Source organism: Cygnus olor, chromosome 16, assembly GCF_009769625.2.
Source record: "Cygnus olor isolate bCygOlo1 chromosome 16, bCygOlo1.pri.v2, whole genome shotgun sequence".
Taxonomy (NCBI): Eukaryota; Metazoa; Chordata; class Aves; order Anseriformes; family Anatidae; genus Cygnus; species Cygnus olor.
The window spans coordinates 11308251-11335464 of NC_049184.1; the positions used below are offsets into that span (position 1 = coordinate 11308251).

The 27214-nt window shown below is 38.9% G+C and overlaps 1 protein-coding gene across 3 annotated transcripts; it reads left to right on the plus strand.

The window, feature by feature from the left end:
- Positions 1-1905: 1905 nt before the first annotated feature.
- Positions 1906-23170, plus strand: EDN3 (endothelin 3). Of its 3 annotated transcripts, none has more exons than XM_040575449.1 (5): positions 1906-2285; positions 2626-2869; positions 15573-15737; positions 16647-16751; positions 23024-23170. In XM_040575449.1, the coding sequence occupies exons 1-4, from the start codon at positions 2234-2236 to the stop codon at positions 16717-16719; spliced, it is 534 nt and encodes a 177-aa protein (XP_040431383.1). In that variant the 5' UTR covers positions 1906-2233; the 3' UTR covers positions 16720-16751; positions 23024-23170. The 3 variants fall into 3 exon arrangements, with proteins under 3 accessions (XP_040431383.1, XP_040431382.1, XP_040431381.1); XM_040575448.1 differs by lacking the exon at positions 23024-23170 and adding an exon at positions 17645-18222 and having other exon boundaries at positions 1908-2285; XM_040575447.1 differs by lacking the exon at positions 23024-23170 and adding an exon at positions 17645-18222 and having other exon boundaries at positions 1909-2285; positions 16647-16762.
- Positions 23171-27214: the final 4044 nt, after the last annotated feature.

Below are 27214 nucleotides of genomic sequence, written 5' to 3' on the forward strand. Positions count from 1 at the left end.
TAACGTATTGTTACTTACCACACCAGCAACACATAACCAGTACTTCCTACAGGCTGCAGTGGTGAGTTCTGTTAAACAGTAACTGCACAGTAAATCCCTATTTTTTTCTATTTTCAGATAAGTTAAAATGCAATCATAAGCATTTGTCAAAATCAATCCTGTATCCAACAGTATCAGGGTACAATATCTAGAACTTGTGATTTGAAGCAGTTAATTTTTCTACTTATATACATAACAGAACTAACTTCAAGACCATTCTTTTTTTTTTTTTTTTTTCCAAAGATGTTTTGTCACTGTATCTTTCAAAATAGCAGCAGCTATATAACTGTGAAGCCTAACTGTAACTCTGTTCATGCTTTGAGAGCACGACTTTAATATACACAAACCCACAACCCGGCAAAGCAATAATAAACTTTAAAGGTAAATAAGCACTTAGATCAAGCCTGAACTTCAATATAATACTAACTTCAGGAACTTACATAAGATCTGTTTTTTCCCCACTATATTAGGTATGAGGATATTAGCGACTGCAGCGAAGATATTTAAAATTATCAGAACCAAAATCACCAAAGACTTTTCACAGTTTTACAGTTCAGTAGTTGAATGTTGTCAGTATCTGAGCAAAGTACTCGCAGCCAGTCATGTCTGCATGAACTGCACTCATGGCAGTGGCTGCAAAATTTGTGGAGTTACTGAATTCTTGTCTTTTCTAACCGGGCTTTGAATATAGGGCTTGATTAATGCTCCTGGCATTTTAATTCTGTATTGTGATGTCTTGTCATTTCAAAATCCATGTGAAACAAAAGCAATTTAATTTTCCACAGAGAACCATGGTCTCGGGAAAACTTCAGGAAAAGGAACTTTCTAGCTGCTAACATCTTTAATGAGCATCATGCTTTTGTTCTTAGCTGTGAATATGGTAGACCAAAGCTCTCCCGCAAAACTTGCAAACTTTAGAAACTGACAAAAGGCAGGGTTTGACAAACCGACAGAATGTGACATCTCGATGGGGTTTTTGTAAGTGTTGTTACTCAACAGTCCACAGCTGAAGCTGGAGCTGGGGGCAGGGCTGGAGAAAGAATGCGACACGGTGGAGAGCAGCGTTACGCCTTCAAATAAATAACCTGAGGGATCCTGCAACTAGTTTTCTACTCGTGAAACAGATTTTAGGGAATAGACTGAATTGGCATGATACATACAAATAATTTTGATTGCAACTCTTTCTGGTAGTACTGAAACACACTTAAACGAAACATCCTGTTTTGATTTAAAATATCCACAATTAAATTTACTAACCTTTCTTTATATGCTATCTGCAACATATGTTCCCTATAACAGCTTATAATACACTACCGTAAGAAAAGATATAGCAGACTACCTTAACCCTTAAACCCTTGCCTATTATCACTTAGTGGCTTATGCTATGATAACAAACGGGGCCACACGCAGTAATGTTCTAAGCACAAGTGCCTGCTTTGCATGCCATACGAACCCCCTTTTACTTTAAGTTTACTTAAAGCTCTTTAAGTTTGATAGGTTTCTCCGGCAAAGAGGTGCTCTTAATTAAGCGGAAAACGAAAAGTAGCAGCGAACCGATGACTTAATTTTCACCTGGGAAATCAGTGATAAAGTCCCGGAGGAAAAGCCCCAAACACCACTTTCTAAACCCGTAGCCCAAGTCTGAGCCTCAACCTCTTGCTTCTATCATAGAGGCCACCCTCCGTCCCCAGGGGAGCGCAGAGGACGAGAGAAGCGGGCACCGTCCGAGGGCGATGGAGCGCGGGCGGCAGAACAAAGGGGGGCGCCGGGAGGATGCTGCGCGCTGCCGGTCCCTCACCTGCACCGGGCCGGGGGCGGGGAGCGCCCGCCCCGGGGAAGGCAGGCAGGGAGTGGAGGGAGGGAGGGAGGCAGGGAAGGAGGCTGCCCGCTGCGGGGAGGCGGCTGCAGCTGGGAAACAGCAGCTCTGGTTTCTGCTCGCATTTGGGGGTGGGGTGGGAGGTGTGTGTGAGAAACGCCAAGCGATGGATCTTCCCTGCTCCTGACGCCGCTCTCTCCCCGTCGGGACTCAGCGGGCGCTGGAGGAAAGGAGCCGCGAGGGAGCAGCGCCGCTCGCAGCCCCGTGGGGAGCCGGCTGCGGGGAGCGGCGGCTGCCTCCGGCCCCCAGCGACTCCTCCCGGAGCGGCCCCTGCGCTTCACCTTTGCCTGCAGTTAACAAGCGTGCAATTTGGGGTTAATGGAGCTGGGGTTACTGTTCCTCTTTGGGCTTACAATTACATCGACTGCAGGTAACCTGACTTTCTTTCTTTCTTTGCCGTTTCCACGCACGCACACAAAGAAGGGCTGCTGCTTTTGCCCTTTTTTTCCCCGAAGGCTGTAAGCAACAGCGCGGGTAGCTACTAGGCATCACTGGCCGTCGGTGGGTTAAACCCCCCAAAACCTCTCCCGGGCCGCCCCTAAGCCCCGGTACAGGCATCCCGCGCAGACATAACGGTGCCTTTGGCCGCCCGAAACTTCTCGGGGTCCCATTCCCAAGGGGGCTGCAAGCGGGGGGGGGGGGGGGGGGAGGGGCGCGGGGCGCCGCAGTGGGGTCTCTGAGCGCTGCTCTTTCCCCTTCCCTTTTTGCAGGGTCCTCGCTGCCCCGGCCTCGCTCCGTGCCGGCCGGCGGCGAGCCGCGCTCGGCGGCGCTGGGCCGGGAGGAGCGGGAGGGCGGCGAGGCGGCGGCGGCGGCGGCGCCGGGCGGCGGCGGCCGGGCCAGGGCTGACGGCGGGACGCTGCGGCGGCGAGCCCGGCGCTGCACTTGCTACACCTACAAGGACAAGGAGTGCGTCTACTACTGCCACCTCGACATCATCTGGATCAACACCCCCGAGTGAGTGAGGGGTGAGGGATGGAGGGGAGGAGGGACGCGAAATGGCGGGCCGGGCTGCGAGGGGCCGTCCCGCGCGGGTCGCCGGGAGGTGAGGAGAGGGGCTGCGGGGGGCTCCGAGGGGCATCGGCGAGGCAAGGGGGGGCTTCGGGACCCGCCCGCCCACGGCCACCCTCAGGGCAGCTCCGCGGGAAGGCGGGGCCGGGGTCGGGGGGCGAGGGGCGGCCGCCGGGGGTTTCGTCGGGGGTCGGGGGCGGCCGAACTGCAGCGCCCCGCCACCTGCCCGGCCTCGCCTGGGGGGGGCCTCGCCTGGGGGGGGGGGGGGGGGAGGAGGAGGAGGAGGAGGAAGGCCGGGGAGCGGGCTGCAGGCAGTGCCCCCGTGGAGGCAGCCCCGGGTGGACTGCGTGTGCAGCCCGAGTGCAATTAGTCATGGGTGGAAAATGGAGTTATTTTGTAGGAGAAACCTGTTTCTAATAAACCGCTCTTTAGGAAGGGAAGAATAGTGTGTGTGTAATTGTACTGGCTTTGATAAAAATTCATGTGGGAGAGTGCTTTGACGTTAAAATAATATTTTTTTGAAAACCTCAATATACCAGAGTTAAGATGTTACAGAAGTGTCTTTTACAACTACACTTTATGGGAATGGTAAACACAAGCTTTTCTTTCAACACATAATAAAAACACTTCTTGAAATCATAACATCTCCCATGAAGTGGAAATTGTGAGTTTCACGCAGGTCAGAGGGGGTGAAGCACATATGCAGAAAAGCAGGATTCATTACGAACAGTATCTAATTAAAAGAACTCATCCAGGAAGACTGACACTTTGCCTACATCCTAAAGGTTACAGTCCTTCTCCTAGCCCATTGTATATATCCTGTCTCTTAGAGTGACTAAACAAGTTTTAAGGATTTGTAAAGATTTTCATAGGCTAAAAGGTATCAGTCCTGTAGGAACCACAGCAATCAGTTCATTAAAAAACAATCAGGAGATTGGATGAGTCTAAAACCAGACTCCGTTCGATGGACTTGAACAGTTAGAGACTTTGGGACGGTATAACTGTGAGCTTCCACATGGCACCACCAAGTATGCTGCTGACTACAGTTTGCAAACGTTTCTCTTAGCCATGAGAATCAATTTGAATCAATTGCAAACCTTTTCATCAGATTAAAATAACAAAGGGAATAGAAAAAGATAGAGAGTGGCAGTAGAAAAGGTTAAATTAAACAGGGTTTATAGCACTTAATTTGTAAATTCACATGTGTATCCCAGCTATAGGCCATGCCTGATGACGAGTCTTTTTGAAATTCTACCAGCCTGAAAGTATAATATATCCACAGAAGTCATTAAAATGTTTTTTCTTAACTTCTTTGTTGTTATTTTCATTCCATTAGGAAAAATATTTTGGATGTAATCCTGTAATGTGTGTGTGGTAATCCACTGATGTGGAGATTTTCTTCTAAAAAGTAGAGAATGGAGAAATATATATAAGATTTCCATTATACATATAGCATTATAAATGAAGTATTCATAATTCAAATAGCTGGGGCTATGAATCTCAACTTTCTTAAATAAAGTCAATTGTACACAAAACAACAGCAAATCTCACAGGTACACAAAGTGTACTGCCACTGTCCAGTGCACAGGTCTTGCCTGTAATCAATCAACTTGTCTAAAAGTTTGGTTTCTATCATAGTTGATTTTTATGCCATTTGACCGGACATTTCTATGCAAGCTACAGAATGTATAGATTTGAGGGTTAAGTATTCACATAGAATGATAAATTCTATACAGGGCTGCCTTGCTCTGTTAGCTGGTTCTTCAGCCTTGCCTGCTCTGAGCAATGAAAGGAAAGGCTCTGTTTACACGTTAGGTAGATGTACAAATCTCCCTCTAAGCTGAAAGAGCACAGCCTTGATTTTCAAAGATTCTAGGATTGCAGAAGAATGCTTCTAAATACAAGGGCAGAGGTAGTCACTGAATTAAGTATGTATGGAGATATTCCACATTTTTGACCATGTTCAGTGTAACAGGAATAGGATTAGGATTTCATGTCACCTGTATGAATGAAAAGGTGCTAATTCTGGCCTGGTGTTCTACCTGGAACAGTGTCTCAGTAAGACAAGATATTTCTGGATGTGAATGAGAGGAATCAGTCCTGCCTGTGCGCTTTAATATCCCAAGGAAGTTACACAACTTCTTCTAAATGGAAGTAACCCTTGGATCTGTACAGACCGCATGGCTGTTTATAAATAGGGCTTTCATGTTGCTGTATATGTGTTGTTGAAAGTTTTTATATTGATTAGTAAAAAGTATTGTTCAAACATAACTTTGAGGACAATACACGCAACAGAAAGCCAGAAAGATTATGTTGAAAAATAGAGAGGTTTTCAGAGAATCGTAGAATCGTTTAATGTTGGAAAAGACCTCCAAGATCATCAAGTCCAACCATCAACCCAAACAAGTTTAATGGTGTTTTGTATCTATTGCTGGTACCTATACTCATAAAGCTGTACTTGTGTATTCATCTAGATGGGTCTCTCTTGCTTACGATACTATTATTAAATCATGAGCAAGTTAGTAAACTTTTGGAGCGTGTTTCTTAAATAGAACAGAACATCTTGAGTTGGAAGAGACAAGGATCATCAAGTCCAACCCCTGGCTCCACACAGGACTACCTAAAAATGAAACCATATGTCTGAGAGCATTGTCCAAATGCTTCTCGAACTCCGGCAGGCTCGCTGCTGTGACCACTTTCCTGCGAGCCTGTTCCAGTGCTCGACCCTGACATCTGTTGACTCTGATCTTTTTCCTGCTTATTTGCTTCTCATTTCTTTTTCAGTTTTACTTCCTACACCAAGCACTACAATTGATTTTTTACTATTTTTTCTTTCTAATTTCTCTTGATTTGTATCCTTCACTTTATCCTTTTCTATTCCTATTACAAATTCCTCGTTATTTTCTGTTACCAGGTTACTCTTTTCTCCATACTTCACAGACAAACTTCATTTCCTCCTCTGGTTTCTTCCCTCTACTCTTTCCAACAGAAGATGCTGTTAAGCATTGTTGTAATATATTCAAAGGAAATATTGGTCATGATCTCCCCTTTTCCTTCCCTGGAGAAGTGGTTAAAGTTTCAATGACAACAGTGTTGGAGGCAGTGGCCTTGCCAATACAGGGCCTATTTCTATCCTTGCTGAGAAACCTCTTGGATCAGTAGGGTGACAATTCTGGAAGAGCACACAATTGCAGAGTATCCAACCTCTGACTTTGCAGCTATTTCCAATTAAATGAGATATGATGTGTACACATTTGAGTATTACTTTATACTTATCTATGAACCACTGGGGTTAGTCCAAATCACTGAGCCCACCAGTGTTATTTTCACCTAGTGTGAGTCCCTTATGCTGAGAGCATGGAGAGCCCTAAGTGGGAAAGACATAGTCCTAATGGAAGTCAGGTAAGATAGAACAGAATAAAGCAATTACGTGATGCAGACAACAGTTTCATAAGAAAGATAATTAAAAGCTGGTAAATTTTTCTCACTGATAAAACTGGTTACTCAGAATTAGTTTGCAATGCATTTTTCTGTCAAGTTATTAATTATGCATATCTTGATCTGTATCTTGATCTATAGATACAGACACATTTTGAGGGTGAAAGAATGGCTTGTCTTTTAAACAGTACCCACTGATGTAATACAGCTACAGCTTAATGCTCAATTCTGTATGTTAAAGAAAAAAATGTAGGGAAGACCTTTTAGATCTGTACCTCTTTACAGGAGTCCTGTATTTCAATATGAACTGAGCTTGTGCATCCAATGGCAAAATGCACTTCAGTTAATGACATTACTGTTGCTGCATGAACTACTACAGATGCTCAAATGATTAGTAAAAGATTAAAAGATGAAAACTATAGGAAAGTAATACTATAACGGTGACACAGTATCAGATGCCAAAGTGGTCTTTAATTCTGAAATAAAAGTATAGTAAGAATATGTGGCAATAATACAGAGACTTTCAAAGGGGAATCAGTGTAGATACATAATTGTAAAAGCACTTCCTCACTCAGATTAAGCAACAAAATTAATTTATTGAAGTGTCTAAATCAACGCAAAAGTTTTTTCTCTAGGTGACGTCTTATTTCAGTATTAATTATTAAACTCAAAAGGTGGGTAACTGAATGAAATTCTATGACCACATTATAAAGGGCAGTTTAGGTGATGATCTAACAGTTCTGTCTGCCAATTACATCAATTTCTGAGTCAGTACAATTGGATAGACAAAGCGAAAGGGAGAATTTGTTCTAATATCTTTGTGTTTGCAGCTCTGATCCTCTGACATATTCTATTTCCTCTGTGGTTACACATGTTGTATCTATTTCCTCTGGGGAAGGACAAGGGCATGCACTAACTTGTAGTCTGTTGCTTTGCTCTGTGGGATATAGTGGTAGAGGCTATGGTGAGTGTTTCATGAGTATGTGTTAACATTGGGATGCTATAAGGATGCGATGTTTTGTCATTATTCCTGTATGGACATCAAAATTCAGCATATGAGCAGCACTAGGTCAACAACTCTAGATGGTTCACCTGTAGAAATCTGTTTTTCTGATCTAATATGACCACCTGTAAAGGTGAGAAAGGCCTTTCTTTTCCTTTCTTTTCCAAAAGTACTGACAAATGTGTTTGTTGTGGATTCAGGACTTTTCAGAAGCTAAAGAGGCAACAGTGGCTGATTTATGATCAGCTGTCTAACAGCCGTAAGCTAATGATCTTTGCTCGCTGCTGGCTTAGGTCACTATCATAAGGCCATCCTAGAATGGAAACAAGAAGACTCCAGGACAATCAATTGGATACTCCTCTGACAGGATGCCCTGCTGACTCACTTTTCCATTTTCTTTGTAACATCTTTTTGTTACCTGCATCTCATCGGTAATTGAATTTCGTTGAAAGGAAGCCTGCATAATATTATTTAAAGTGCTTTTCATCCTTACGGTTATTAAGTGTTATAATAAAGTCTTACATTTTCCCTATTTTTTTGAGAATTATCTCCATCATTAGTTAAATGTAGACACTGTCCTGTATATTACTAGAAATAACACAGCTAAAGATTTCTCATTCACCAAAACAATTAAGCACTTGCTTATGATCTTAATAGATCAGACTAAAAATACCTGCTAGCCAAAGGCATGATGATAAAACAGTGGCTGCAAGCAAGGCAAATTCAAATAAAGAAGTCGATCTCTCTGTTTAACAGTGCGCATTGTTAACCACCAGAACTAAGTGCCAAAAGAAGTGATGAAATGATGAATCTTACGTTGAATTGATTTTATTTTTCTGGATGAAGCTTGCCCTGCCCTGTTGCAGACTATCAAGATTAGACTATGCATGTGCATCTCAGGTCTTAATGTAGCCTGAATAATGAAAGATAAAAAGAAAAATTTTAACAAGCTAGTAACAATTAAAATAACTAAAACTATGGAATCTATGGTCATACTGGTAAAAAATAAATAAATCAGACATAAAGAAGATAAAAGGAATTGATGTAAATGAGGAATATTAACAAAACGAGTAATATTAATTTTTTTTTTAAGTTACAAATATTTGTGAAAAATTAAATGAGAGATTGTAAATTTCTCCTACCCTAAAGGAGGATTTTTGATATTAAAATGCTACACAAGTCTTCACATCAAAAGCGGACTATTTCAAATAGGTTTACTGAACATAGTAATAGGCTTCTACTGTTATGGTTTTATTTTACCATAGACAAACTGGTGTGGTTATTAAACCTGTTATACAAACATGGTTATTCTTGCATACTTAAATCATGTACTGACTTCACACCTTGGTTTAATACAGTTTAATTGCATGGATTCATGGGTAGACGAGCCTTTTGATGTATTCATTCTTTGCCATTATTACAAATAAAACCCGAAGGGTTTCAGAAAAAAATTCTTGTACAGTTCCAGCTTTGCACACTGATCTCACATCTTGGTTGATTGCCTATATGCATATTCCTAGCTTTTGTGCATATTCTCAGGTAGACAAGACAGTTTGCTTGTCATTTATCGGTATCAAAATGCATGCATTTTACTAGTGGGAGCAGTGCAACTAGTTTTCACAATTAGAATCCTGAAATCAGTGAGATAAGTATCAAACTTAAGAAAAAATATCTTCAGAATAGTTCAATAATGGCATATAACTACACAATCTTTTACTTAAAATAAGATTCTTCTAGGCTGAGATATAAAATAGCTTGCTTTTTGTGTGCCTATTCTGTTTTAAAAAACAGGTCAGTATACTCTTGAATGAACAGATCCAGTGTTTCCATTTTACAATACCTTTAACATTCCAGGTTTAAGAAAAAAAAAAAAAAGGTGTGGCTTTGTTTTTTAGTGAATGCCTTCTTTTGACAGTTTCATATTGAAAGGAAATTCCCATTCCAGTAACTGCCTCAGATTCCCCCTCTCTACTGCTTGGTGTCCTGCTCATTTCTCCTGACTGCTCCTAAACTGTCTCATTCTTTTCAGGTTTCCTCATCCTGCATTGTTCAGCCTGATCCCTGGGTACCTTAAATCTTTGTCTGACACATGCACAGTTTGCATGCCCTCCGCAGTCTAAATGTAGACTATATCCTGTCTTCCTGAAAACCTTATTTACAGTGCTGACAGTATTGATAGCTTAACAGCAGTATCCTCAGAAAGACCTGAAATCTCTTGGCTCTGCAGCCTAGGCTCCCGTGTCGCTGCAGGAGCTGGCCCTGAAGAAAACGGGGTCAGGGATGAGACACGCTAACAGCTAGTGCCTTGAAATTTCACTACAGCTGCTCATGTTGGCCTAATTCTAAGACTAAACAAAGAGTAAACAGTCTCCATGGCCGTCAAACCACAGGCACTTTCATCAGTCTTAAAGTTTAACTTTTGTTCATTTTCCCCCAGGTTTGTTTTATTTGTTTTTAAACCAGCAGTGGGTTTTGAACTGTACACACTGCACGAACACGCACTGGAGAGTGTGTTCTGTGTGTGCACTGGTATGGTGGCTTCAGAAACTAGCAATGGGTACTCTGAATTTTGCTTTAAGAAAGCTACCATTTGCCACCTAATTTTATCTGATTCCTTTCCTTCTTATTTTCCAGCTGTTCTTGCCCTTTGGGATTTCCCTCAGTCTGTTTCCTTTAGAAGCAGCCCCCTTGTTAATAAGATTTCCTGCCAGGCAGAGGAAGAAAAAGGAATAATGGGAGCTTGGGCCCCACAGACAGAAAATATTGCACCAGATACATATTTTTAATCATATCACTTGCCACAAAACTGGAAGCAGATTAGAACTGGTATGAGATACTGAAGGATACGGGCAGTGCTGTTTAGAGAGAGGTATTTTTGTGAAGCAATGGCTCAGTTCAGCAGGTTAGCCTCTCCGGGTGTTTGGAGAATGAAATGAAAAAGAAAAAATACCCCCCCCCCCCCATGGTTTGTTGATTTCACTAGCCTCAAGAAACATACCCCAGGTTTTACTCAACTCAGACTTTTTTTCTGATCGTATTTGATACAGAAAACATGTAGCATCCTTTTGACAGCTATAAGATAAGGGTTTTATTGATAAAATTAAAATAAACACTAAGACTTAAAAAAAACCCACATATTTTGATTTTGCTATGCAGAGTTTTGCTCAAGCCTTTGTCACTGCTGTAATCCTCCTGGGATGGTGTGCTATGGAAGATGCCCAGCAATAACCTGCCTTATTGCAGCCTTCATATTCTCTCACAGTACTTGGGTAGCGTGAAATCTCACTGGGAGGTATATCAAAGAACCCATCTGATGAGTGAGATGGGATGGTGAAGTAGGTATGTGCAATGTCTGGCTTATTGCCTAAGTTAGCTATAACTAATTAACTAATTTGGAGTCCTCACAAATTAACAAGTATTAAAGAATAGGATTGAAAAAACATATAAACAAACAAAAAACAAGAGTGAAGGTAAAACCAAATCCAGCAAGATCTTGGAGCTACGTCTTTTATGGATAACAGTTGCCTGTTTAGATAAAGAGGAACACTGACTACAACTAAATGGAGGATGTGGGAAATAAAGGTGTGGCTACAGAGCTTAAAAACTTGTTTCTCTCATCTGAAAATAATTTTAACTGCAAAAAGCTACTCAGAAAGAGTACAATTTCTATGAACGGAGCATGTGGTTAGAATGACAGAAGACCAAGAAGTCAGGGACTTCTCTGAAGAGCATTCCCATGGTGTTTTACTTCTTAAATGATGATGAAGAGGAGGCAGTGATAATATGGGAGGAACTCCTATTGTGAACTACTCACAGTTTAAAAAACCTGATGCCTGTTGCAGACAGTTGGATTGAACTTTCAGAACGGCCAATGATACCATCATCTGCAGATTCACACAGTATTACTGCAGTAGCTTTACGTGGAATTGTACACAGAAATATCTGTGATTTCCCCCTGTGCCTTTCATTTTGGAGACATTTTGGTGTGCTTGGAGGATATTAATTTTTGCTCCCTTTCCATATTCTTTGTTCTCAGTGGTCCTTGCAGGGATCTCATACATTTTAAGATTGTCTGAGAATACTGGAGACTGTTGGGAGCCTTTCTGGCTTGGATACCTGCCAGAAAATATATTGCTGAATATTGAAATCGCAGCATCTGAGATGAATGCTGCAACCCCCTCATACCGTTGTTTTGGCTGAAACTCTCAAGTGCCCTGAAGGTATCTGCTGTGTTTAAGTGGCTGGGAAAGTAGAAAATAATAGCAGCTCATAGGTCAATTATAACATAGCATGAGAAACTCAGCCACATGTTATAAGAATTAAAATAGACCAATTGGATTTGGCTGCCTGAATTCTGAACATTCACTCTAGTATAAATGAGGGACAGCTGGACATGTGCAAATTGTACACTTCCCAATTAGACTTAAAGGCAGGAGTTACTCAATGGGCAGTTTTTTCTGTGGGAAATTTGCACTGGTATCACTGATTTAGAATGGCTGCTTCACTATTACTCAGTACTTGTCTTTTTCAACAAACAAATGCTTATCTCTATTAATTTACTGACAAAAACTTGCTTCAAGAGACAGCTGACTTGTAGGTCAGCTTTTTATGTTGTATTTGGCGGATACAAGTACAGAAATACAGAAATGGTCTGGGTTATTTAAGGATTTGAATATCTGACTTGCATAGCTATACTTTTGCCTTTTAAAATTCTAGGAGAAGCATTGGCCAGCCTAAAGATTGCTGCCTGTTCCTTCCATTGCAGAAATCAAAAACACGTTTCAAGTGACAAGAGCATGCTGTGCTTTGATTAGCTTTGTGCAGCTCTATGTTACACATGGGATTATCTTTGGATAACAGATCTGTTGCACTGACTGCCCATAATTTTATTACATGAAATAATTCCAGGCACTGGAGGGTTAGGTTAGCAGCTTCTTTTCCACATACAGCCTTATAATGAGGGAAATAAAGAACTGAATAGCTTATACTGAAGAAGAAGCTATTTCTTTAAACTCACACCTTCTTTAATTTAGAAAGTGGTTAAAAGCTGACTAAAGAAGAGAGATGCCTCACCTGAAATGGGAAGCAAAGCAAATGCTTGGTGACAATTAAATGTTGACAAAAATTCCCACCTAGCAAGTAGAAATTGTAATTCTGTGTCTGTCATTTTGAACCTGAGCACTGCAGCACCATAAAATTTGCTGCACAAGCAGCCATTTATTAATCACATGTAACAATCTCAGCATGCTGCTAGGCAAATGCTTCTGATATTTGTTCAACTGAATCTCTCTGGCATCTCTTCTCACTTCTGAAGTACTGGGAAGGAGGCATGAACTAACTTGAAATACTAACATTTTCAGCTGCTATGATAACCATGCACACACTAACGTTTGCTTAAATGTTGTGATTTATGAGTTGCATCAGAGTAACTGACAGGCACGAAAACACTGACTATATTTTTTAGCTCTTTCTGAATACTGCTGGAAAGATTCTGAGTCGCTATTGAAGTTTATCTGTTTTGGTTCAGAATTTTTGGCTAAGAAATAAAAAGACAGGCATATTGGAGAACTATGAAATTTCCATTTCTGATTGGCAAATCTGCACATTAGCTTACATAAAAATGTTTGCTTGGGTATTCTAGTTAAAATTCTTACACTTGAAAATGTCATTGCTTTTGCATTTATTTCTGGACCATTGAGAATGAAGTGCTCTTGAATACATTTTCCAAGCTATGAAGCATACCCTTATAAGCCTCAGGCTTACAAGTTTCATAGAACTTAAGGCACTTCATTAGAAAGATCAGAAGTAGTATCTAAAATATCAGTTTCCTCCTCTGCTTCTGGCTGTGATTCTTGCTTCTAATCACTTGGAGTTACACTACATTGTCCACTCCTGACAGTTTGCTGGAATTTACTGGCTCTTAGGAAATACATCAGACTGGTAAAGGGCCTGTTCCTAACTCACCATAGTTCTCATACTGCTGCATTAACATAAAATTGAAGTTGATTATGATTGCACTTAGCCCATTAATTTGCAAACTGCAGCAACTAAGGAATAAAGCACATGTGCCCTTTTGCCTCTCCAGCTGTGAAGGCAAAACCTCTGACACAGGCCAACCTGTAGCTCAGTCCCACAGAGATTCTCATTTAGAGAATCAGAATAAGAAAAAATAGTATCATATGTTGGGAAAATGAACTTTTTAAGGGGAACGACTTTAAATAATGAAAATAAAATACTACAGTATTTGATGTCTTGTTAATATGATGTAGGATGACATCTGAAAAAGCTGTAAAAAGCTTCCTTATCCCTTTACAACCTATCCACCATGAAATAGGGGTTTCACAGTTGGTTAGACCAAGCAAAATTCCTCTTTTCATTTCAGCCTAAATCTAAGAAAGAAGTTGAATAACAGAATTGTCCCAGACTGTTTCCATAGAGGGTTCACTACCCTTAAAAAGACAGGAACTTCCTTCCTCCCATTCCAATCTCTAAATACCAGCCATTACTTCATAAAAAAAACATGAATGTATCTAAAAATATGACTGTACAGCAACTATTTATGACAGAAGTTACCTATATTAGCCATTTATCATTCATTATTCTCCAGTAGATGACAGTACAGAATTATTAATACTCTTCAGTTATAAAATAGGACTTGCCCTTAACCCTAAAGACAACAAATAGCTTCTCAAATGGCTGTTTGAAAAGAGGGGGCAAAATTAAGTCCTAAATTTGCGTATTCTTGGCCTTTTCCTAGTGTTGAGGCATAGCCGTAGAACGAAGGAAGTGGTGAAAATATACAACACTTTCTGCACAGATGTCAAGAAGATCAGCACCTGCTGGAGAGTGTTTTATGGCCTGTAACAAACAGAAATACTGCTTGTGATTTTGTCTCTTTCTGTGATTTTATGATAAATCTACCTACGATAGGTGTGCTCTGGTTCAAGCTGTGAAAGATGAGACGCATGGTTACAAGCTGGTACGTTACTAGCAGTGCAGAGGTTGGAATAACTGATTTGCATGAACTGTACTGATGTTACATCAAAAATTATTGCAGAGATTACAAAAATAATGTTTCTAAACATTTCAGCCCACCATGAGCGTGGGAAAATTTGCAGCTTTCCAATTAATAGCCTAATGATGTTTTTATGAAAGCAAATGAAACAAGTCCAAGTACACGAAGTTAGTGGTTCCAGACAGATTATTCAGGCTTTGCTCTGCAACCCTTCTGTAATCCTTCTATAACCACTCTTAGTTCCTCTCCCCCGCATTTCTTTTTTTTCTCCCCCTTTCACCTCCACTCCTCTTTCTCACTTTTGAACCCTTTGGGTTTTTAGCATTTGTGGGTTGCTTAGCCCAGCCCTTGAGTACACTGGAACACTTGTGGGTCTCCAGAAGTTCCACGTGGTGTAAACCTGAGTTGAGATTCTTTGACAACTTGTAGCAGAACAATTTATGACATACATCAAAACTATCCATGCATTTTTGGGACACTAGCAAGCAGCGATGAAGCATTCCGTTTTCTGATACTATTGCCTATAACCCATAAATAAACAAAGTATGCCAAACTTCAGGGAAATAAAGAGAATTACCTCTATCTATCGGCGTGCTGCTGTAAAGAATATGTAGGCACCAATGCTTTTCTGTGAGAGATCACATGAGAAAGATTATCTAGCTGTTCTCACATTTGTGACTCAATGGGTCATGTTCCTAAACGTGATGCAGTAAACCAATGATGCTGACAGTTTTCTCCATTTCTCAACGATAAAAATAATGGCAAATCAGAAGATGATGAAAACAACATGTCACTTATCTGGTGGAAATCGCCACAGCCCCTATTTCAGTTTCTACCAGCTATGGCACTGGACATGACATTTGTGGGGAGTAACCAACACAAAGAAACACTAAAATAAGCAATTACCTGGGGATGTATTTGTACTGGGTGCTAGGTAATCATTTTTTTTTTTTTGTACATAGTCAATGTAGCTGCCAACTAATTCTGACATTTGAGCTGTTTTTTTTTTGTTGTTGTTTGTTTGTTTGTTTTGTTTCTAAGCTACTTTATAACTTTATAGAAGCCTAAGTTGATTGAGTTTGGTATAAGTTGATTGGTTTGGTATAGGTCTGTTTTCTAAAAGAGAAAAAAAAAAACAGATCATCATCTTAATTAGCTCCTAAAATATACAACATTTGTGATTCTCACAACAGGAGGACTGTACCATATGGACTGTCTAACTACAGAGGCAATTTTAGAGGCAAAAGATCTACAGGCCAGAATCAAAGTACTTTCCAGTCTTCTTTCCGGTGTTCTTGTTTGGATGCTCATGACAAGCAGTGTATGCAGTTTTGCAGGAGAATGCAAGACAGAAGAAGGTGAGCATCTTTTCTTAATAATGCAGGCTGAGTACATTATTTGACTATTTCATGGAAGCAAACTATTCATGGAAGTAAATTGTTCATTGCATGTATCAAATGAAACTGATCAAGAGATGTATTGATTTCAAATCCAATTCTGTTATCTAGTTGTGTAGGTTAACCCTGGCCAGAAGCCAAGTACCCACCCAGCCACTCACTCATTTCACCCTCAAGTGGGGTAGGGGAATGAATGGTAAGAGCAAAAGTGAGAAAACTCACGCATCATGATACAGACAGCTCAACAGGTGAAGGAAAGAGGGAAAAAAAAATAAACAACCATACACACCAAAAACCAATAACCAATGCAATGCGTATCACTCACCATCTCCTGAATACAGACTGATGCCCAGCCAGTCACTAAGAAAAGCCAGCACCGCCCCCCCCCTTCTTCCATCTATACTCAGAGTTTTATCATCAAGGATAATATTAGATGTTATGAAATATTCCTTTGGCCAGTTCAGGTCACCTGTCCGAGTTTTGTCCCATTGATGCCAGGCGAGCACTGGTCAGGAATACCAAAACAGCGGTGCACTATCAACACTGTTTTTTTTTAATCACAAATCCAACACACAGCACCACATGGGCTGCTATGAAGAATTAACTCCATCCCAGCCAGACTCAGTGCATGAGTGCTTTGGATTTTTGTTGGTGTGTATTTCTTTTTATGATGTGGTATTTTTGAAATAGCAACAGTTAGGATAACAAGCAGAACAATTTAGGCCATGCTTAATAGTGCATTATTTTAGAATGGAAATATGCAAAGCTTTTCTGTTCTAAACAAAGGTATGACGTTGTCACTTTATGAATAGCTCAGTAAGGATAATTGATAGAACACAGTGAGAAATTGAGCAAATCTCTTTTCCCCAGAAATCACGGATCAATGAAAATAACAGAGGAGAAAGACCAAAGCAGGGAGGAGGAGAATGCTTTCATTCAGTAGCACAGAGAGCTTGGAGGATCTTGAACAGTCAGGTATGGCTCAGGTGTGTATCTTGTTGAGTAGAAATACTATTTTTCCATAAATTTGCTTTGTATTTTCATAAGATTAAATTATTCTAAATGAATATTTTCCCTTCCTGCTAAATAAGGGCAGAATTTGGCTTGTGAAGTTTTGTTTTTATTTTTATTTTTATTTTTAAATAACCTTTATTATACATAGAATTACTACAGCTTTTCTCATGCTGATCTAGCTCTTTCAGAAATTGGATTCTCTGGCTATAAGTCAACATATTTTGGAAACAGCCCTACTTCCCCCCCCGCCCTCCCCCCCAGTCAAGAGCTATTCCTGTCTGTCATCTTTTTACTCAATTACTACTGCAACAACTTTGGCTACATGTGACAGTGCACTACTGGAGTAAAACTTAAGTTGTCAAGGTACAGAAACAAAACAAACTTTGTGGAAAAATATTTGGAGAGGAAAATAAATCTACTCTAAGTGTCAGATATAAAGAGGTTACTGTGACCTTGTAGCCAGTTTCAAAAAAGTTCCAGTTCCAAATCAACCTTTAATACTACTGCTACATAAGAAATGCAAAGTGATGTCAGTATAAGCAAATACTTGTAGTTCTGGGTGAAATGAAGCAGCCATTAGGACTACAAGACTTTTAAAAATAAGTCAAAATCACCTCATTACCTCAAAATTTTAGCTGTGGAGGGAAGGATCCAACTTCTTTTGTTGTTTTGTTTTTTTGTTTTGCTATGATTATGTAATCAGAGCTAATTAGGCATCTGGGTAGCATTTACTCTGTGTATACTATATCAAGTAGGTATGTTTATATAATCAAGGAGATGAACCATAGTTCTACCAGGTCAGAGAGAGCTAGCTCTGACTAATCAAGCAGGTTTTTGTTTGTTTGTTTGTTTAGCTTTAACGTTCATTTGCTGAAGCTCAGAAGCAAGAACTTAAACTACAGCTCTCCCCTGAGATGGACAACATTGATGCTTCAGTCTGATGCCAGTGGAGAATTCAGCAGCATGCTACACTTCCATTCCCTCAATGCCATTCTGAGGGCACGTGAACCTGTATGAAGAAGCTTTCTCCCATGCTCCCCTTGTGAGAGTCTCAGTAAAGGATAATTATCACATAACCCGGCAGGGAATATATATATATCAATATTGAACACAAATTCAAAGACTGATTGAAACTTCAGCAACACAATTTCAGGAAACATTTTTCTACCTGATTTTTAAAAGTAAAATGGAAACATACTGTTTCACTTATGCTTGCTATGTGTCTGAAGAACCCATCCAGTTTTACGTGGGCAATTGTAACTGGACAACGTGATGAGTTAGAGAGATTGCCTATACATGAGTTCTCAATAAGAATAAACAGATTCAAAATGTTTCTCTTGTTAATGTATGCAAGCCTGAATCATCATATTGTAACCTTGTGGCAGATGTTTAAATAACAATATCTATGCAGAATAAATATGAACGGCTAATATAAACATTACTGTAAAGTATAGCAAGTTAAGAGTATACATTGAGTATTCAATAGGTTACTGAATTTATGCACAAATTATTCCTGCACAAAGTTCCATTCAAAAACATTTACAGTGCTTATTTAGAGATGCACTGTAGTTGATGAGCAGAACTCCAATAATTCATCCCAAATAATTTCCTAAAGATGAAAGGGTAGGACTATGGAACTTTAAAAGAAACTTCACAGAAAGTACTAGATCATATGCTATTCAAAGCCCCTAACATACGTTATCATCCATAATACATACATTCATCCTTTCTAGTCCTTTACATCGCATTTTTATCTCTTCAATGAAACGTCATCACTGAACAACTTGGAAACTTGATGATGAGATTATATCCACCTGTGGATATTTTTCAATGGAAAATATACCTTCAGAAATTATGGACTTTTTTTGATAGAAAGATGCAAGAGTAAGCTTGAAAAAGAGTATCTTTTGCACATCCTGTTCAATAATATAATTTAAAAAGAGAGAGAGGAAATCCCTTACTTGTAACATTATAGATCTTTTTTTGGTTTGACTGAACTTCAGGCAGACTTTCCCCAGGGTGCATAGGTTAAACCGTAACTAGATGACGTTAAATTATATTTTATTGGAAGATGGAAACTAAAAGAAAAACTGCAAAATGAAAAGAACAGTAAAAATGGTTATATGGACTTAGAACAGTGGTGATAGACTTTGAAACAAGAAAGGGAGGTCTTTTTGCCAAAATATATATGATATATTATATATATATGGATATATTTCATAAATAAATTATTATAGTTATAAAAGTAAATATATCTTTCAGTTACTGCATTTGTATCAGTGTCTTATTTGCTGTACAAATGATTTTGTACATTCATAGAAAATAGATTATTTATTATATGGAAAAACCTCACATATAATTTTCCCATATTTTTTTAAAGGAACCGTATAGCTCTCCCCTCCCCTCTGCCCCAAATAATCAGGCTTTGCTATGAAGAATGCTTAATGCTCATTTATAACCACTAACAGGGTCTTTTTTTTTCTTTCCCTGAATGCATACACCTAGGTCATACAGAAATTTGCCTTCTTTAAAACAGATTTATAGCTCAAAGTCTGAGAACTGAATATGTACCCCTAGCAGTTCATGTAAAAATCAATCCTTCCTGAACACAGCAAAAGAAAGAACATGAGAAATAACTGTTGCATCAAACCAGGAAGGGACAAAATTCAAAGTTTACTGCAGATCTATCCAAATTAATCTGTAAAATGCAGCATATAGCCAAACAATGTATGTGATGGGTTCTGGACTGTAACTGCAGTTATTCTGTCTGAGAATAGTTTACGACCATGAGACTATTACCTACTTTTCATATGTTTATGGAAAATTTCACCACTAGCATCCCTCATGTCTCAGGGTGTCAGTCTATTTTTAATGGTATGCATGTTGGACTAATTTGAATTTAAGTTCTCTAAAAATTTCACATAACAATAATATACAACTGATGAATGTTTTAAGTAAGAAAATTTTTAAAATGTGATAAATCAAAATGGTTATTTGCAGAAGCTAGAAATAAGTCTTTTCACATGTAACATTAGCATAGCTAGGTGTACTACAGAACTATTCTTCTGGGATATTGTTTTGAGGACACTACTGTATAGTTTTGTAACAACAAATTAGTTCCAGTTCTTACTCTATTCCATGTACAACTGTTTCTATGCAACTTTTCTAATTTTGTCAGCATGGCGTAGCTCTCCTTCTAGTTTCCATTAAAAAAAGTGCAATTTTCAGTTGTTAATAGGAATAAGAGCAATAAATGATCAGAGGTCTAGAAAACACTCTAGAAGGGAGGCTTTGAAGAATTTCTTTTGTAAGAAAAACTAAAAAAAAAAAAAAAGGAGAGGGGGGATGTGAACACAGCATCAAACGCACAGGTCTGTGGCAGAGAGGAAAGCAGCATATTGTTCCTACGTTCCTCTAGCAGAAACAGCAAGTGTGGGGCTTACGTTACAGCAAAGCCCATCCAAGTTAAACACAGCAGTAAGAACAGTTAAGTGCCACGGAGACAACGGTCTCATGGAGACAACGGTCTCCATCACCACCTCCACTTCTTATTCCTTGGCTGTGCCCTGTGAAAGGCATAGACTTTGGTGTCAGAGTCAGAGAGGGGTCAAAGCTGCGAGTGTGGAAGGAAGTGCTTTCCTACAGAGTTAGGTGACTACTCCCTGAGCAGAGTTCATGTTTCCTGTTCATCAGAGTAGATGGCTCCTTGCTTGCTGTGCTGGCTTTTGGGGATACTATTCTTTTGCTTCTAATCTTCCCAAAGATTACACAATGATTGTAAAACCTGGAAGCAAAGTTCTTCAGTAGATCCTTCTCATGTTAAGTTAATACAGGGGTGACTTTAAAAGGAAACTAATTTTTAGTTGACTTCACCAGGAAGTTACCCAATTTTTATTCATAAGAATAGATGAATTAAAATAGGCTAAAATAGGATTTATTCATTTCCCTTACTAAGGGTTGTTTGTAACCCACTGAAGTTTATCAGATATGTGGGTGGGAGAAGGTGGTACGTTTTAGAGTTATTTTGTCATGCAGGCAGAAGTAATTTTCTCTTGGCTAAACTGTGACAACTTAAATCATTCCTCATCTGCTTTGTGAATGTGCTAAATGGAATTTACTACATCCTCCAACTATTCATTAAATGCAGCAGAATTGCATTGTTTTTTTCTCCATAATAAAACCCGAGACTGCTGGCATGATGTACCAGCAAAGACTGAATGAAATGCTTTTGACAGTTTTAAAACCTCAAAGAAGTTTGACATAAGTCTTTCTCACAAAACACAGCTGAGTAAAAAAGAGTTTGAAAGAATTTATTTTGCTGCAAGAAAATAATGGAAATATGTTACTGCAGTGCATGTAATCTCTTCATAATGACCAAAAGAAACAGTGGCCACAGTTCTGGGATGTGCCACCCAAACCCACCAGATCCACCCAGACAGATACTTTCTAGATACCCAGCACTTGAGCCTGACAGATATTCCTATTGGCAGCATCTAGCATTTTTCACATATATGCAACAGAACAACTAGGCAAAACAAACAAACAAACAAACAAACAAAAACACAGCAAAAACACTAATGTGAAAGACTGCAGAGGGAAATCATGAAAATTTGGTTCAAGGTGACTTGAGATGACAAAACTATTTATCTTACAGGAGTAAAATGCAGGCTAATAAGAGTAAGACTGAAAAATGCAACTAGAAGTTATTGTAGAATCATAGAACCATTCAGGTTGGAAAAGACCTCTAAGATCATCTAGTCCAACCGTTAACCTAGTACTAAAGTCCACGACTAAACCACACTACTAAGTTCTACATCTACATGTTTCTTGAAGACCTCCTGCTCCAATGTAGCACAACCCTTTCAGTAAAGAAATTTTTCCTAATATCCAACCTAAACCTGCCCTGGCACAAAGGAACAAAAAGCCATATGAACATTAAATCTTTAAATCCACAATTTGATATCTATTGGAACAGAAATCAAGCAAAATTGTGAAAGATGAGATTGTTTCCAATCTCTGGTTTCACTACTAGAGTTTTGCAGAGGAAAAGACGTAACCTGGAGAGCTTTATAGTACAAGGAAACATCAGAATTGAGAGACTTAAAATATGTTAAACAAGTTAAACGAAGCATATTGAGCTTTCTGTTTACATTGCATGGTATCTTTCCAAACTTCATTCAAAAGCAAATTTTCAGAAGTATCTCTACTGCCAAGATTTTCAGAAGTGCTTTCTTTAGAAGACAGATGTGCCTTGATTTGCACTCCAAAATTATCTCTATAGCTCAGTAACCAATGCTGATAGCTAGTAGTGTAACTGCGCTTCAAAAAGACTTCTGGGATGAGGTTCAAGTTCTGCCATGAGAAATACTTCACTGAATTCTTGGGCTCTTACTGAGCTCTAGCCTAAGCTGCAGTATCCACATTGCATAAAGTAGTATCCATATTGAACACATTCTCCCTCACCCCCCATACTTCTAGCTTGGTTCTCTCTTTATTTTAATATGCTCCTTATCAATCTTACAACAGTGACCTGGTTCCCAAGTCATGTCCTATATGCACAGTGCTTAGAATTCTTAGTCCTTCTTTTTAAAAGATATCTACTTTTTTTTTTTTTTTTTTACCATGTGTTATCATTCAATCATCAGTGAATAGATACCTTGACCCAAACTCCCTGCAGACATCTCTGTCAACATAAATGGAATTGTATTGACTTGCAAGAGCTGAAATTCTGTCCCCTTAACAATAAGTTGATTACAAGTCTACAAGTCTTTGACATTCAAACACCATTTTTCCTATGAATATTTGAAAATTCTATGTGGACAAAGCCATTTAGACAGTAAAGGGCCATTATGTTAAAAAAATGAAATGAGAAGAGATGAGGAAATATCTGAGAAAAAGATGTTTCCTTTTTACTTGTAGTAATGGATATTTCACTGGACAAAAAATCATGTTTAACAACTATTGATTTCTGTTAAAATTGTTTCTCAGAGTGATCCAGCTGTCCATTAAGTTAGTGAGAATTTACGTGTGATTCATGAACAGCAATTTTACCATACTTGTCCAGGAATTATTTGTTCTATTACTATCTGCTAGATTGTTTTCATTTTTATTTGCATGGTTCATTTTGAATTTGCTGGCTACTATTTTGTAATGACAATTTTTTTCTCCTAAAGTATTGACTAATCAATTTGGAAATGCTTCATTGTTCACTATGTTTCTCTTTGCGGATCCAGGCCTGGCAATTTATATTGCTCAAGTGAGAGGAGAGCGGTCTTCGGTTACCAGTACAGACCCTTGGCTACGCAAATACTTTCAATGCATATAATAAAAAGGGTTAGAGCCTTTTTTTTTTTTGTCTTTAAAATAAATGTGCAAACTATTTCAGCAATAAATATATATATATTGATGGGCTAGATAGGTTTTACCATGGAGACAAACTAAACATATTTTTCACAGGTATGTCATGCTTAAAAATGCACACAGATGACAAGTGGCACTTAAAAAGGTATGGCAAAGTAAATGATGAATCATCTTTGGAGTCAGCTTGGTGCTTAAATTCCCGAGGTGCAGATTTTTAACAATTACTAAGCAGAAAGCAAGATGACATGTGAAGACAAATATATTCCATTGTAGTCTGTAAATCTCATCCTCTAAGCCTGGCCATTAGTAATCTGTAGTACTGCATTCCAGAGATCTGTACTTTCAACACTGCAGAAAGCAACCGAGAAAGTACAACAGTTAGGTACGTGCACAATTTGTATCTTAATGTGTTCGCAGACTCAGATACTGGAAGAGTCAGTTATAAGATTTCATCCAGAAACATGTAAAAATTGCTGATGAAGTCACAAGCAATTAAGTGTGAATTTTAAGATGAACCATCTCAAAACCATGGATGCTTTTGGTAAAACAGCCTTGGAAAAAACAGCAAAAGAGGAGGAGGATACACTTGCCTACTGCTGGCCTGATCTGGCTATTGAACTTAACAACAGCTACTTGTCATCTGTCAACCCAGCTGAGATGTGTTACTGAGGCTTTCTCTAGATGGACTTGAAATACACGCTGTGGTAATTCGGCACATTGGAGCAAGCCAACAGAAGCAAACATGAGTTCATGGAGCAGCAACAGCCACATGTATTAACTCGCAACAAAAATCAAGTTTACATGAACATACAAGCTGAGCCTGAGGCAACTGCGTAGCTGGCCCACTATACCAGCTCTCCTTTAGATAGGTAGCTCCCAAAAGAGGGATAGGTTTGACATCTGGGAGAAGTACCCTCTTCATCTTCCTAATATGAATTGGAAGATATCACCTCCAGGTATCAAAGACTTTCTACAGAATCCTTGTGGTTGTAGCTATTCTGGCAAAGCTCCCTGAGGAAGACAAAGGATATCCTTACAGCAGGAATTTCTCCTGCAAGTGTAGCTACATAATCTCTTCAAAGAACACTAGCAGAACAAGCAAAAAATGTGTAGTGTCCCCCCCCCCCCCCCAACTCCTCCCTTTTTAATTCTAGTTGTGTCTGTTTTCAGCACCTTTTATCCTGACAAAAATAAAACAGTTTGTGCACGATGGATGGCCAGCATTTATATTGTTCTGCACTGGATTTTGTGGGTAAGGAATCAGCATTTCTAATTTCAATTAACTAGCAAATGTAGACATATAAGTAGGTACATTAAACTCTTTGAAGTTCCCTCCAGTCAAAATTATCCTATAAACCTGAGTTCAAAAAGATTTGGGCTACTAATAAAGAGAAGGCTCGTAATGACTGAGCCCTGAATATATTGCTCATAGGCAACTGCATAGCCAGTCTCTCCTGAGTACTAAGAATCTCTGAAGAGAACAATAATCCAGTCCTCAGCCAACATTCTGCAAGTGGATCAAAGGAAATACATAACCAGTGTAAAGCAGGTGTTAAAAACAAAGCCTAGATACTCTTAGAAGATTCCTGGAACTGTGTATATATTCATTCAATTCTGATACTATTAAGATGCAGTTCCCAAAAGGTTTTTATTTATTTTTTTTTAAATTTTGTTTCCTTATATCTACCACAGAAGAGAATTCCATTAGTTTCACAAGAATGAAGCCAGTTTACAGCTCCTTTTGGTGCCAGTTTGGACAGTCATGGGTCAGCTAAGGGTCATACTGTGCAGTGTTAAAGACGCTGCAAGTACCAGATTGAGTCTAAGCCTTTGAATTCTTGAATGCAAAACCTTTCTTTATACAAATCTGATCATGAATTAAAACATTCAAAACACTTGTGCCAGACCCTGAAGTTTGTCCTTGATTAATATTTTTTGAGCAGAGTTCCGAAGAAATTGGATAATTTAGCTCTGTATTTGGGGAAGCACAGAAGAAGAAAGCTTAAGGAGAGGAAATCCTGCATTAGATTTCAATAACTCCAGAACCAACAATTCCGTGAAGGAGTCTTGGGGAAAAACAGGCTCAGAAAGTAAACTAATGTGCATAGGGTTCACTTTGTCACTGCGTTTAGAAACACCTCAATATTGCAACCCCTTGTTACTAGCACCAGTAATAATGAAACATCCTAGCTGTCCACATCCAACCCATGTTACAGCATCATGTATGATCTTCTTGCATACATTCTCAAGTGCAGCATGCAACGTAGCATTAGGCCAACAGCTCCAACACATGGTTACTTGTGAAGGTGACAGTGGGAGCACTGGGCCCCCTGTCTTAAGATAGTCATAAAACTATGCCACCCAAACAAAAGATTCGAGAGGAGAGCTTTTTATTGCAACAGCTATTTCATCGATGTTGCAAATGTTTTCTCCTACATATCACAGAGCAAACTCAGTAAACATCATTTGCCAGTCACATGTTGTCTTAATAAATAGTTCTTAAAGCCTTTATTTCCACATATGCAGCATTAAGTAAATTTTTTTTTCTTCAAAAGACACTGCGTGTTTCTAAACTCCTTCTACTATGCCTGCCTCACTGTAAAAAATAAACACCAATTTCAAAACAAACACTGTCTACTGGAAGAAACTTCAGTTCCAATCTCCCCTTTTGTAATTTTCAAGAAATAATGCTAAAGAAAGATCATGCCCTAGCTGGAACAGAAAGGAGTCCAGCATCTGTTGCCTCCACTGCAGGAAGAGTAAATTCAGCACAATCTTTCAACAGCTTTATTGGAAAACAGCTGCCAGCATTTTTGATAAGCGTGTTTTTCTCATCTGGGCTGAATAAGCCGTAACTTTTTTTTTTTTTTTAAACGTATTTTTAATGGTGCTTTTATAAAGGGGTTGTCTAACAGTGTGAATTGGAACATTAGCAGTCCAGAAAATTCCTGAGTTAGTCAACTTCTCTTTTTCAAGTTTTCTTCTGTTTCTACTGAAGATAGTTCTCACACTTGGTTTTGTGCTTCATGTGTTTCTCCTACTTCAGATTTCATTGTTTGCAGATTTCATTCATGGATAAACAGCCTTAAGATGTTTATCAATCTTGTTTTTCACTTAAAAACCACAGGAACATTGTACAAAACATCACAACATAACTTTCCTGAAATATTCCTCTGGAAATTTTTCATTTCTCTGTCAAGCATGCATACTTAGTAATTTGTCTGCATCCACTAGATGCTCTTCTTAAAATATTATTTATACCTCAAAGATCTTTACCATCCTCGTCACACTGCTTCACATTTTATATAGCATGCATATTAACTCAATTTCCCATGATTAAACAATTATCTTGCCAAGTAGCCTCAATTGATACGGTGTCAGGACTTGAAATATGTTTTTAAATAATCTACTGTTGTAGACATAGACCCAGCAGAAAGAGATTATGCTTGTTTATTCATGTTTTCTGTTACCAACATCATAGGAATAGTATTAGTAACCACTTATTGTTCCAATTTCTCAAATACAAAACATTTTTTCTGAGCTCTACGGAGAAAAACAATTCTGCTAACACTGCACTTCTCTATCAACCCTATTTCTAAACAAGCAAAGAGAGACCTTGTTCAAACACAAACTAAACATCACTAAGGCAAGCCTTACATATAATTGAGGTGGGGAGAAAATCCTTAGTGATATCTCTCAAAGTTTACGTATTACAGCAATATGAACACTAAACCATTAATCATATGAAAAAAAGAACTAAAGAAACCTGACATCTTGTGCTTTTAGATAAACTTTTGAATAGATTTGTACACAGATTTTCTGCTTATACCTCACGTATCTATACAATTATATCCCTTTTTCTCCTTAAAGAAACAAACAAAAAACCAAACCAACCAACCAAACAAAAAATCCAACTTGCATCTTCAGAGGATTTTGGTAGAAACACACAGGTTCTCTGGAATGGTTACAAGAATTGGTGGATGGGATCTAGAGTCATTAAGGGCAAACTTGTGAATGGTCTTTCCTTTTCCTGACAACCTGCTTATACCAAACATCTAGGCATT

What these genes read in the sequence shown, in the direction of transcription:
- EDN3 (XM_040575449.1), top strand. Translation starts at nt 2,234, where the DNA reads ATGGAGCTGGGGTTACTGTTCCTCTTTGGGCTTACAATTACATCGACT. An exon ending in TACAATTACATCGACTGCAG is followed by an intron (nt 2,286 to 2,625) that starts GTAACCTGACTT and finishes CCCTTTTTGCAG; the next exon opens with GGTCCTCGCTGCCCCGGCCT. An exon ending in AGAATGCAAGACAGAAGAAG is followed by an intron (nt 15,738 to 16,646) that starts GTGAGCATCTTT and finishes TCTTTTCCCCAG; the next exon opens with AAATCACGGATCAATGAAAA.